Raw genomic sequence first — 13038 nt, forward strand, 5'->3', positions numbered from 1 at the left:
TTAGATGCAGAAAGCAAACCCTAAGTCTACAGTTGCTCCCAAAGTTCACTGCCTCAATTTTGGGATGATTTGTTGTCTATTCAGCTATTCCACAGATGCAGGGTACATCAAGTTGACTGTGGAGATTTAATCCACTGTTCCTGAGGCTGCTGGGAGAGGTTTCCCTTTCTCTTCTTTGTTCGCACAGCTCCTGGGGTTCAGTTTTGGATTTGGACCCGCCTCTGCATGTAGGTCGCCTGAGGGCATCTGTTCTTCGCCCAGACAGGATGGGGTTCAATTAGCAGCTGATTATGGTGCTCTGGCTCACTCAGGCCAGGGTGAGGGCGGGGTACGGAATGCGGGGTGAGCCTGCGGCGGCAGAGGCCAGTGCCACGTTGCAACAGCCTGAGAGCGCCGTGTGTTCTTCCGGGGAAGTTGTCCCTGGATCACGGGACCCTGGCAGTGGCGGGCTGCACAGGCTCCCGGGAGGGGAGGCGTGGATAGTGACCTGTGCTTGCACACAGGCTTCTTGGTGGCGGCATCAGCAGCCTTAGCGTTTCATGCCCGTCTCTGGTGTCTGCGCTGATAGCTGTGGCTCACTTCTGTCTTTGGAGCTCATTTAGGCGGTGATCTGAATCCCCTCTCCTCACGCACCCCAAACAATGGTCTCCTGCCTCTTAGGCAGGCTTTCCTGGACTCCTTCCCAGCTAGCTGTGGCACACTAGCCCCTTCAGGCTGTGTTCACGCTGCCAACCCCAGTCCTCTCCCTGGGATCCGACCTCCAAAGCCCGAACCTCAGCTCCCAGCCCCCGCCCACCCCAGCGGATGAGCAGACAAGCCTCTCGGGCTGGTGACTGCTGGTCAGCCCCGATCCTCTGTGCGGGAATCTCTCTGCTTTGCCCTCCGCACCCCTGTTGTTGTGCTTTCCGTGGCTCCGAAGCTCCCCCGTCCGCCACCCGCAGTCTCCGCCCGCGAAGGGGCTTCCTAGTGTGTGGAAACCTTTCCTCCTTCACTGCTCCCTCCCAGAGGTGCAGGTCCCGTCCCTATTTATTGTCTCTGTTTTTTCTTTTTTCTTTTGCCCTACCCAGGTAGGTGGGGAGTTTCTTGCCTTTTCGGAAGTCTGAGGTCTTCTGCCAGCGTTCAGTTGGTGTTCCGCAGGAGTTGTTCCACATGTAGATGTATTTCTGATGTATTTGTGGGGAGGAAGGTGATCTCCACGTCTTACTCCTCTGCCATGTTGAAGGTCTCCCTATTATAGTCTTCTTAGTGGATATGAAATGATAGCTCATTGTAGTTTTGATAGTTCATTGTGGTTTTGATTTCCTAATGGCTATCATGTTAATCATCTTTTCATCTACTTATTGACCATTATATATTTTCTTTGGAGAAATGTCTATTCAAATTATTTGCCTATTTTTAACTAGGTTATTTGTCTTTTTATTATTAAACTTAAAGAGTTCCTTATATATTCTAGATCTAAGTCCCTTATCAGATATATGAATGGCAAATATGGTTGTCTTTTCACTGTCTTAATTAGATCCTTTGAAGAGCAGAGATTTTAAATTTGATGAAGTCCAATTTATCTTTTTTATTTGGTTGCTTATGCTTTTAGGGTCATACCTAAGTCATCATTGACTACTCCAAGATTTCTCCCTATGTTTTCTTCAAGGATTTTCAGTCTTCCCAATTTTACATTTAAGACTGTGGTCCATTTTGAGTTAATTTTTGTATGTGGCTGAGGTAGGGTTCAATTTTATTCTTTTGCATGTAGATATTCAATTGTCCCAGCACCACATGTTGAAAAGACTTCACCTTACCTTTGAAAAATATTTTCACGTGATATACAACTATAGAATTTCATATTTTACCCCCAGCACTTTAAATATATTGATCTTCTGTCTTCTGCCTTGCATGTTTCCAAAGAGAAATTTATCTTTACTCCTATGTACATAGTGTGTCTGTCTTCTCTAGATGAGTTTCAATTTTTTTTCATTACCACTGGTTTTAAGCAATTTGACATGCATTGGTTTAATTTTATTCATGTTTCTTGTGTTTGGGGTTTGTTGAGCTTCTTAGATCTGTGAGTTTTCATCTTATTTGGAATGCTTTCATTCATTATTTCTTCAAACACCTTTTCTGTCCTACCTCCTTTAGGGACCCCAATTACATAAATGTTGGGCTACCCAAAGGTGTCCACACTGATGCTCTGTTCATTTCTTTCAGTCTCTTTGTTTCATTTTGGGGAGTGTATATAACTATGTCTTCAAGTTCACTAATATTTTCTTCTTCTGTGTCTAATCTGCTGTCAATCCTGTCCAGTGTATTTTTCATGTCAGCCATTGGTTTATTCACCTAAGTTTGATTTGGATCATTTTTCTATCCTCTGTGTTTTCCTTTACATGTTTATGCTTTCCTACAGAATCTTGAACATATGAAATATAATTGTGTTAATGTCCTGTGTAATAATTCTATCATCTGTGTCATTTTGGAACATTCCTATTGATTGATTTTTCTTTTCATTATGGTTTGTATTTTCCTGCTTCTTTGCATGCTTCATAGTTTTGTTTTGTATTCCAGACATTGTGAATTTACCTTGTTGAGTGTTGGATATTTTGTACTCTTTTAAATAATCTTGACCTCTGTTCTGGAATGCAGTTAATTTACTTGAAAACATTTTTATCTTTTCAAGGCTTATTTTCAAGCCTTGTTAGTCAGGATAAGAGTAGCTTTAGATCTTAGGCTGATTTTTCCCTTTACTGAGTACTCTACCTGATGCACTGAATATGACAGTTTTTTCACTCTGTCTTGTGAAAATACAAACAATTCTCTACTCCAGTGATTGTTCTCCTTGTCCTCTCAGTGGTTCTTCCTGGCTTCAGGTAGTTCCTCACACACAGGTAGTTATCATTACTCAGTTGAAGACTTGAGAAAAACCTTCTGCAGATCTCTGGAGCTCTCTCTGCAAAGTTCTCTTTTTTTCCATGTAGCTCTCTTCTCTCCTGTACTCTTCCCTTATGCTGTGTTGGCCTCCCCAAACTTTCAAATCTGTCTCTTCAACTCAAGGAGATTACCTGTTTGAGTTTCCCTTTTCTGGTTGTGTCCTGGAAACTTTATATGGGAAGTAAGTTGGGACAATCATAGCACTCACCTCATTTGTTCCACTTATTTTAGGGGTCACTGCCTATACTGCTTGTTGTCCAATATCTAAAAAGTATCATTTTATATATTTTGTCTAGTTTTCTAGATATTGAATTGAAGCATAGAGGGAGGGTAAATCTAGTCCCTGTTACTCCCCCTAGACTGGAAGTCGTGGTCCTTAAGAAATGTTTTATCCTATTCTCTGGATTCTGAGTGGTTTCAGCACTGGGAATAGACTGGCTTATTTCTGATAACTTCAGTGTTAGGCCTTATGGATGTTCCTGGGTGGGCACGATGGGAGGTTTACAATGATATATGTTATTATGCTGTCTCCTATTTGTTTCAGATGTACTTGTGTTGTTTTCTCAATCAGATTGCAAATTCTCTAAGGTCAGGGACCCTCCATACCTTATATTTTATGCTCAGCCCCCCACCAAACAAGATACATTTATTTTTTGACTTTTACTCAACCTTTACTTAGTAAAAATTCCATTTGAGGTGTTAAAAAATAACACACTTGAGATTAGAATTTATGTTGAACATCTGTGCTTAAATGCTATGAGTAAAACTGAATGCTGACTCATCCACTATAATTATATATATGCAGGCCGGAAGAACTACTACCACCACTCTCACTGTGGTCAGCTGAGACTTTTTTTGATTAGCCACCAAACTTGTTAATATCTCTTTAAGGCAATAATAATAGTAAAAAATAATGCACATAACCCCCTAGAAAATCTATAAACTAAGCAGCCAGTTCCTTAGTAACTGAGTACTCTCACTCCTCATATAAAAGCATATGTGGGGCTTCCCTGGTGGCACAGTCGTTGAGAGTCTGCCTGCCGAGGCAGGGGACGCGGGTTCATGCCCCGGTCCGGGAGGATCCCACATGCCGCAGAGCAGCTGGGTCCATGAGCCATGGCCGCTGAGCTTACGCATACGGAGCCTGTGCTCCGCAACGGGAGAGGCCACAACAGTGAGAAGCCCGCGTACCGCAAAAAAAAAAAAAAAAAAAAGCATATGTGAAAATCAGTCAAATTAAATATTAGTGAAGTGATACTCAGTTAGGTCATTTTGGAGTTTTGCTTTTTCCACCGATGAATTGTCATTAATACTACTCTAAATAGAAATAAGAAAAATTAAAATGACCTCTTTATCTGCTTTAATATTCCGATAAGATACAGGAAAAGAGTACAGTGAAATTTCATTCACTCCCTCCACAACAAATATGCCCTCAATCAACAGTGCATATATTCCAAGTTTTGTTTCCAGCGTTGAGGATGCCACTGAAGGGAAAACAGAAAATGCCTTGCTCTCATGGCATATTCCCTCTCGGTACTATTTATATATGGAGCCTCCATGTAGGTTAATAGTGTAATATATTTACAATACATGAGGAATTATGGGTTCATCTATCAAATCATTTGTTGAGTACCTCATACATTCTAGACATTTTAGACATTTTCCTTGGGGATTATGTTACACAATGAGCAAGGCAAATTCCTTTCTCCCATGAAGCTTATATTTGGGGGAGGGGGCAGTCAAATAGATAAACAAATGTAAGGCAGGTGGTAACTGCTCTGAAGAAAAATAAAGCAGGGTGATGGGCTAGGTAATCATGGGAAGGAGCTCTTGTTTATGTACAGTGATCAGGGAAGGCATCTCTAATAAGATATGGTATTGTTACAGACCCTTGATGAAGTGAGCGAACTAGTTAGCCAAGCAGACTATTTAGGGGAACTGTTCCAGGCTGAGGAAAAATTGCAAGTGCAAATGCTCTGATGCAGGAGTGGGCTTGGTGTATTTGAGTGAAACTAACAGAGCCAGGGGAGAGTGCTAGGAAATGGGGGTAAAAGGGATGAGCAGGGTCAGATCAAATAAGACAGTGCAGCCCATAATAAAGTCATTGCATTTGACTTGGAAGTGGAAAGCTAGAGGAAGGTTTTGAGTAGAGGAGAGATGTGACCACATTTATATCAGGAAATGATTGCTCTGGCTGCTATTGAGACAATAGATTTTGGGAGGGCAGGGCAGAGGCAGGGAGAACAGTGAGGAGGCTACTGCAGTCTTTCAGTTGAGAGATGGTGGCTTGGCCTGCAATGTTAGCATAGGAGACGGTGAGGAGTAGTCAGATCCTGGACGTATTTCAAATGCTTATGCTGAGTGAAAGAAGTCAGACAAAAAAGAATACATAATGTATGATTCGATTTATATCAAATTCTAGAAACTATTCAATACAAATCAATCTGTAGCAACAGAAGGTTGTTTGGAGACAGGCAGGGGAGGGGAGGGAGGGATTGCAAAGAAGCATGAGGACTCTTTGGGGTAATGCATATGTTAATTACCTTGATTGTGGTGGTGGTCTCATGAGTGTGTATGTGTCAAAACTTATCAAATTGTAAACTATAAATGTGTGCAATTTATTGTATGTCAATTACACCTCAGTAAAGCAATTCAAAGAGAGTGCCCAGGATTGTCTGATGGATTGGACTTGGGGTATGAGACAAAGAGAAGTCAAGAACAGTTTGTAAGTTTTTGACTTGAACACCTGGAAAATTGAATTAAATGGCCAGTTATTGAGATAGGGAAAATTGAAAGGAGCATGGTTTGAGAGAGAAAATAAGAAGTTTGCTTTTCAACATAGGAAGTTGGAGGTGCCTATTAGACACACCTAAGATTCTAAAGCAATGAAACACAGAGTAGAAAAGAAAAGAAGAACTCCTCATGGCACTGCTATTTGGACAGTCACCTAATCTATTGTACATTCTCTCCAGACAGCATGGAAACGACACTGGACCAATGGGACATCTCATGGCCCCTATAGATAAACAACTGTGAACATCTCTCATCTTTTCCTTTATTCAGCATTATGGTTTGCATGGATGGGCCACATTCTTTCCTCTTGCTTTTAAAGAATCCAGTCAGTTTGGGAAACCAACTAATGCATTCAATTGGCATTCAAGGTTGATAAGTAGCCTTGGCAGAGACAACAGTGAGAAGACCCAGGTCACAGACAAATGCAATGTACTCATCTTGAAAATGAAGATAGTAATAGGACCCACTATTGTTGTGAAGATACATTAAACAAATTGATATGTATATATATATATATATATATATATACACTTTAGAATAACACTTGGACGTTAAGAAACCGCTCAATAAATGTTAGCCGCTATTGATTAGCTTTCTCCTCCTAACGACATTTATTCTTTAGTCGTTTTGATTTGAGTTGTTTCCACTAAATTGTGGCTTTCTTTAGACAAAGGCCTGATATCTTGTCTGTTGATCTACGTGTTTCCCCTCACCATCCTAATGCTTTGTCCAGCGTCTGGCCTGAAATAATAGCGTAAAAGGGAAGCTCAATATATTTGCATTGAATTAAATTATTCTCCCCTTATGGATAAAGACCCCCAAATCTGAAGATATCAGCATGAGGACCCATTGCCCACCTCCAACCCCCAGGGCCGGGGGTGGGGAAAAAGAGCAAGCAGGCCACCGGCTCTATTGTACGTCACCGACCCACCATTACACTGACACCTCCCTTTCCTAATATAAAGGGATCATGGGATGGGGCCCCCCAAAACCCCTGGGAGTCAGAATAAGAGGGACTCTCGAACTGGAGACAATCAGTGGTAAATCGTGGGTGGGATTTGGTAGTTCGGAAAAGGAAGTACCAAACCAAGAAGGGGGGTGAGGGTGAGCAAGCTTGGGACGAACCAGAAATCAGAAGCTGCAAGAAGGTGTCAAAGAAGACCTGCTGTTGGGATGGCGCGGGGTCGGGGGATCCAAAGTCTCAGAGAGGAGTGGGCGAGGGAGGGAGGGTCGACTGCGAATGGACAGGGGCAAAGGCAGGCGATTGGACGAGGGAGAAGATAGAGTCCCGGTTGCCAAGGCAGCAACCGGAGGAGAAAGCCTTGGGAAGGTGGTGCGAGTGCGGGTCCTCCTCCTCCTCCCGGACCCCCTCCATCCCCTCCCAGAGGCCGTGCTGACGTGTCGGTCCAGGACTCACACCCTGGAGGGCACCGCCCCTCCCCGCCGCGCGTCCCCCCCGCCCCCCGCGCTCCGCCCCCCGCCCCGCCCGGGCCGCCTCCTCCGCGTCACCGGCTCCGCGAGGTGACCACAACATGGCTGCGGCGCCGGGGCTCCTCTTGTGGCTGCTCCTGCTCAGGCCGCTCTGGCGGGTACCCGGCCAGCCGGACCCGTACACCGTCCGGCGCTTCTCGCAGCACAAACTCTGCGCGGACGACGAATGCAGCAGTGAGTGCCCGGGAGGGCGGCGCGGGTGCGGGGGCTCGGCCGCGCACCAAGCCGGCCGGGGGGCCGCAGGCCGGGCGGGCGGAGCGCCGAGGTGGGCGAGCCCCGGGTCCTTGCGTCTGTCCCCTCCGGCCCTGCCGGCGCCCGGGCTAGCCGGCCGCAGCCGTGGGGGGCTGCACCTCCCACTTGTTGCCAGCTGTTCATTTTTCCTTCGCCGACGGAGGCGGGGGGTGGGTGGCGGGTCGGCGGTGGCCCCCGGTTTCCCCGGGGACCGCTCACAGCGTCCCCTCCCCCGGCCCGCCTCGGCTCCGAGGAAGGATGGGGTGGCGCGCCGCTCTCCCTGGGCTCCCCGCGCTGCCCGCGAGCGCTATCCTGCCCCCTCGGCGGGGACCTCGCTGGGTGCAGTCCGGGCGCAGATGCGCTAAGGGCTCGGTGGGCGCCTTCCCTGCGGCAGGTTGCTGATGGGGCCCGGGAAAGGCTTCCTGGCGCTGCCCCTTCGCCCCTCTGCTTCACTGGGATTCGAGGCTTGGACCGCCTTTTGAACAGGGATTGGAGTTTAGGTTTGGGACGAGCCCAGAGTCCAGGCTTGCGGTGTGTTCCAAGGTCTTCTCCCCGGCTCTCTGTTATTTCTGTGCTTGGAAGGCTCTTGCAAACAGCCAGGCAGGGAGGGCACCGGAAAGGCCAAAATCTTTCGTTCTCGAAAGAGGCCACCTGGGACCAGCAGCCTCCTCTTTGCGCAGGAAGCGGAATGGTTCCCTAACCGCGAATTGGGGGTGGGAGGGTGGACCGTGGGCGTTGAGGAGGGCAGAGAGCCCCACACTCAGGTGAAGAGGATTGTTAATAAATGCTGCAAGAGTTTTATAAATCCAACTCGCTTCAGCCTTAATCATTATTGCTCTTGGGCTGTCTTCCTGTGTATTTGCCGGACAAGTATCATCCTTGTGGCCTCCCAGCCGGTCTCAAATAACCTTGTAAACTTACCAATAACCACTTCAGAAACGGTTGTTCATCTGTTGTAACCGGTACCTATAGAAAAATGTTCGTTCTGAGGAGGCCGAAGCCTACAGTTTAGCTATGTATATTCAAAAGGGGTGTTATTCGAAACCAGATTTCACAATTTGAAGAACTGTAGCACTGCCAGCCGTTAAAGGAAAGAAAGGAGTCAATCTTTGATTTGTGTTAAGCCATTCCTAGAAGTAACCCTAGGACTGATGTAAATAAACGCCACGAAAGTGGAGCAACTTCCATGAATTGTTCCTGCCGTTTTCTCAGAGTAAATCCGGGTTATTAGCAAGCAGGGTTGGACATAGCAGATGTTTGCTATTCGTTGCTTTCAAGCACTATCCTACCTGGGTTCCTCAAAACCAGTTGCCTAGAGAATCACATCACTGATGCTTCCTTAGTATGGAGACATGGTGTTGGAAGGGCCCATGGTGGTCACATAACTTGAGAAATGGCATGTGTCGAAACAGATGTAACCAAACACACCAAGCAGCAGCTAGAGCAGGCTCTGGGTCTGTGTTGTGTTGCATAAAGTGTTTACTTAGTAAGGTGTGTGCCTGTGAGCTGTCCTTGTGTGCTTTTCAGATAGCTGTTTCTCAGTGTGCATTATGTTGTCATCTGATTTATTATTACAAATCTGCAGTGATCTCTTTTAAGGGGGAATAAGAGATACATTGCCGTTTCCAATTCTGATAGAATCCCCAGTCTTAAATTGTCCATCACCTTCAACTTGGCCTCTCACCTAATTATATCTGAATTAGGATGCTGACATGTATTAAAATAATAAGATTTTAGCTTTAAAATCCGAATAACCCCCTTTAAATCTATATGTTTGTCCCTCAAATACGTATTTAAAGATGTGCTTTAATGTATCTATTGCTAATTGGCTGTTAGAAGAAGTGTCATTTCCATTTCATTCTTCTTTTTCTCTGCTACTTAATTGCACTTATTGTCCATTTCATCTTACATTAGAAACTGTGTATTTGGCCAACAAAAAGAAAAATATTGCTTCTACCAATTTCTAGATCGAGTGTGATTTGTCCTGCATTTTAAGACTGAAGGTAACTACGAAACAATTCTCATAGTTTTGATGTCCCTGCCACATATGATTTGGTTTATAGAAACAAAACCCACTTGCCTACTTTTGATTTTGTTTATAGAAATAAATAAACCTTAATGTTGGGTATAGTCAACATTATATACTTGCAGAAAAATAACATCTTGTAATGTGATTGGATCCATAATAGGGTGTGATGTCCTTTCCCATTAATTTATCCATATACTGAGGGAGAGAGCAACTTGACTGCAAATGAAATGGACAGTGTTTACTGCTGCATGGTAGCAGTTACAGCCATTTAAAGATAGGGCCTTTTAGTGGTTAGTTCAAGTTAATTGACCCCTTGGGGGTTCTTGGGTGCTCTCCCCAATTACCTATTACCTCTGCATTTAGTCATGCTTACACTAGTAGCATCTGCGCTCGAATTTACCCAACTGCAAAATGAAGCTTTTTATGATTATGAAACAGCAAAGACTGAGGACTAGATGGTTAGAGAGGGAACCAAGAGTTTCACTTGAGACCAGCCATGTGTGGCGGTGGACGCATTGGGAAAGTTTCCCTCTCTCCTGTCTTCTTGCAGGGGGATGTCATGATTTATAACGAATAAAGCTCTGTAGATGCTTTGAGCATATGAGTTGAAAGTGATTGGTTCCAGAGAGTACTGGAGAAACTTTACTGTTGTTTACATAAATGGATTCTTATATTTCCTGATCAGCCACTATGGACTGTGGAAGTTGAATCCTGATATCTGCTTGTTTTTTCTCTCTCTTTATATACAGTGTTAATGTATCGGGGTGAGGCTCTGGAAGATTTTACAGGCCCGGATTGTCGTTTTGTGAATTTTAAAAAAGGTGACCCTGTATATGTCTACTATAAACTGGCAGGGGGATCGCCTGAACTTTGGGCTGGAAGTGTAAGTAAAAATTTGACATACTTAATTTTCTTCCTTTTTATTGGCTTGTTTAGCACCGTAGATTTTTTTTATTTTTTATTTTTTTTATTTTTGGCTGCATTGGGTCTTCGTTGCTGTGTGCGGGCTTTCTCTAGTTGCGGCGAGCGGGGGCTACTCTTCGTTGCGGTGCGCGGGCTTCTTGTTGTGGTGGCTTCGCTTGTTGCAGAGCACGGGCTCTAGGCATGCAGGCTTCAGTAGTTGTGGCTCGCGGGCTCTAGAATGCAGGCTCAGTAGTTGTGGCATGTGGGCTTAGTTGCTCTGCGGCATGTGGGATCTTCCTGGGCCAGGGCTCGAACCCGTGTCCCCTGAGTTGGCAGGCGGATTCTTAACCACTGTGCCACCAGGGAAGCCAGCACTGTAGATTTAAGAAACTGTTTCTTGGGGTCTTTGATGGAGTTAACCTGTCCTCTCTGCTAGACTGTGAAAAAAGAGGATGGTTCTGTGTCCCCAACTGGGGACACAGAAGAGGGACTTAAACAGAACTGAACTGCTCCTGGCTATCACTCCTCAGCATCAAGTTCTAGGCCTTACCAGCCACGGATGCTCCATACATAGTAAATAAGGATGTGGTGGATATATATACAATAGAGTGTTATTCAGCCATAAAAAGACTGCAGTCTTGCCATTTGCAACAACATGGATGGATCTGGAGGGTGTTGTGCTTCGTGAAATACGGCAGGGAAAGACAAATACTGTATGTTATCACTTATAAGTAGACTGTAAAAAGTAAAACGAATGAATGTAACAAAACAGAAGCAGACTTACAGATGCGGAAAACAAAATAGTAGTTACCGATGGTGAAACCTGAAAAATCTTATCTTCATTGTTTCAAAAAGGAAGTATCTGTGGGCTTAATCCTGTAAAGTATGGGCAAGATAGTGTTTCAGGTATTCACGTATAGAGTTAATTTTAAAAATAATTTTTTTCTAAATTATTCACATACCTAATCATGTGTGCTGTTTCTGTTTAAAAGGCAAAGTATCATTTTCACTGTGTGCTTTCTTGTTTGTTTGCTTGTTTTGCTTGCAACTGCTGGGACATCCTTTTCCTGCTTTTTTGGACAATTGCTCCCCCAGGTTCACTGAAGCAGCTCTATTCCCAGCCAGCTCTGTGGGTGCCAGGACAGCAGACATGGAAATCAATGACTTTGTCATACTTTGATGTTTTTAACGAGGAGATTCACTAGGAGTGACCTGATAGGGAGGCTTATGAGCTCTTGTCCTTTCCTTTTTATGTGATGTGTGGACTGGTTATTTACTGAAAGTAATAAGAGTCCTCGATGGCCTTAGGATTGTACAAACTCAGAGAAACACCCAGTCCCAAATGTGAAAATTTTTACTCTCAATAAAACACCAGACAAACAACAGGAAAGAGGGCTTGAGAATCCCCCATCGGGAAGAATCGATTTATTTTGCTGGCAGTCCAGATTCCTAGGGAGGAGTCTTGTAAGACCCAACTGGTCAGGTACAGCCCTTGTATTTAGGCAGGATCCCAGTTGAATTACCACATTCAAAGAAGAATCTATTCTGTTTCTTTCAAGTCTACTGCATGAGATTTCTTGATAGTCTCTACTCTTGGAACATTTTTTCCAAGTCCCTAGGCTGCATTTTTCATGTAGTGGTGAAGCTGGAGCGTTTGGGTAAGTGAACTTGACTTTGCATTTTCCCTCTTCCACACCTTTGCTCACGACCATATTCACGTCTAGAAAGTCTGCCAATCTTTCTGGTTCCCAACTCTGACCCTGCCTTCCTAGGGAAGCACTGCCCTCAGCTCCCAGCCAGAAGGGATCTTTGCTGTCTAATAATTGTTTAGGTGGCGCTTTGTTTGCACTGCCCATGTGGCGTTCCTTTTACTGCCTTGCGTTGTAGTTAATGTGTGTACTGCCCTACCTCCTGTGAAGTCAAAAGCTCTGTAATGGCAGGGCCCATATCTTACCCATTTTCCTTGTGAATATTTACTTTCAGGGCAGCGGCACTTATTTACATTTGTCCTAATAGTAGCTTATGCAGAATTGTTCTCTTGAAACAATTCCCTTCCCTTGCCTTCCCTTGCCTTGCCTTCCCTTCCCTTTCCCTTTCCCTTGCCTTGCCTTGCCTTCCCTTGCCTTGCCTTGCCTTCCCTTGCCTTGCCTTGCCTTGCCTTCCCTCCCCTCCCCTCCCCTTCCCTTTTCTTTCTTTTCCCAAATCAAATCAGCAGTTCCTTGGCAGAGATGATATACGGAAGCAAAATTAGATATAAAGCTTACTTTCAGTCATGCGGGCCCATGATTCTGCATCTTTTTGTCAGATCATAAGAAACGGGACCCACTCAATGTAAAAATACGGAGTTTTTTATGACCTGTGGTCTCAGTTGACAAAGATTATACAAAGATAAATGTATTTCCTCTCTCCACATAGCTGTGATTTCTTTCCCTTTTCCATATTCTCTTAATAAAATAAAATTTTCCTGGGAAGGAAGTATTTTCCCTCAGTCTCCTGTCTCACGTCATGAACCTTATACTTAAGGAAATTAAAAATTCTCTCTCCTGAGCTTTCAGAATGGTTCTTGTTTTTATTTCTTAGTTTTCATCCTGCAGCTTCTTTTTGTTTCTTAGAGTTTCAGACTTTAACTGCTAATGTAGCAATTTAAAATTGCCTTGTCTTATCTAATCTTC

The 13038-nt window shown here is 44.4% G+C and overlaps 1 protein-coding gene across 7 annotated transcripts in view; it reads left to right on the forward strand.

Moving 5' to 3' along the window:
- Nucleotides 1-13038, forward strand: part of MIA3 (MIA SH3 domain ER export factor 3) — a 74800-nt gene that overhangs the window by 13452 nt on the left and 48310 nt on the right. For 5 of the 7 annotated variants that reach the window (XM_081225427.1, XM_081225428.1, XM_081225429.1 and 2 more), the window contains exons 1-2: nucleotides 7236-7377; nucleotides 10213-10346. In XM_081225427.1, coding sequence (XP_081081553.1) covers nucleotides 7245-7377; nucleotides 10213-10346 — 267 coding nt within the window. In that variant the 5' untranslated portion in view covers nucleotides 7236-7244. Of the gene's footprint in view, nucleotides 1-7235; nucleotides 7378-9372; nucleotides 9438-10212; nucleotides 10347-13038 lie in introns of those variants that run through there. The other 2 variants (XM_081225432.1, XM_081225433.1) reach the window with 2 other exon arrangements.

This window comes from Mesoplodon bidens (genome assembly GCF_964165515.1).
Source record: "Mesoplodon bidens genome assembly, chromosome: 2".
NCBI lineage: Eukaryota > Metazoa > Chordata > Mammalia > Artiodactyla > Ziphiidae > Mesoplodon > Mesoplodon bidens.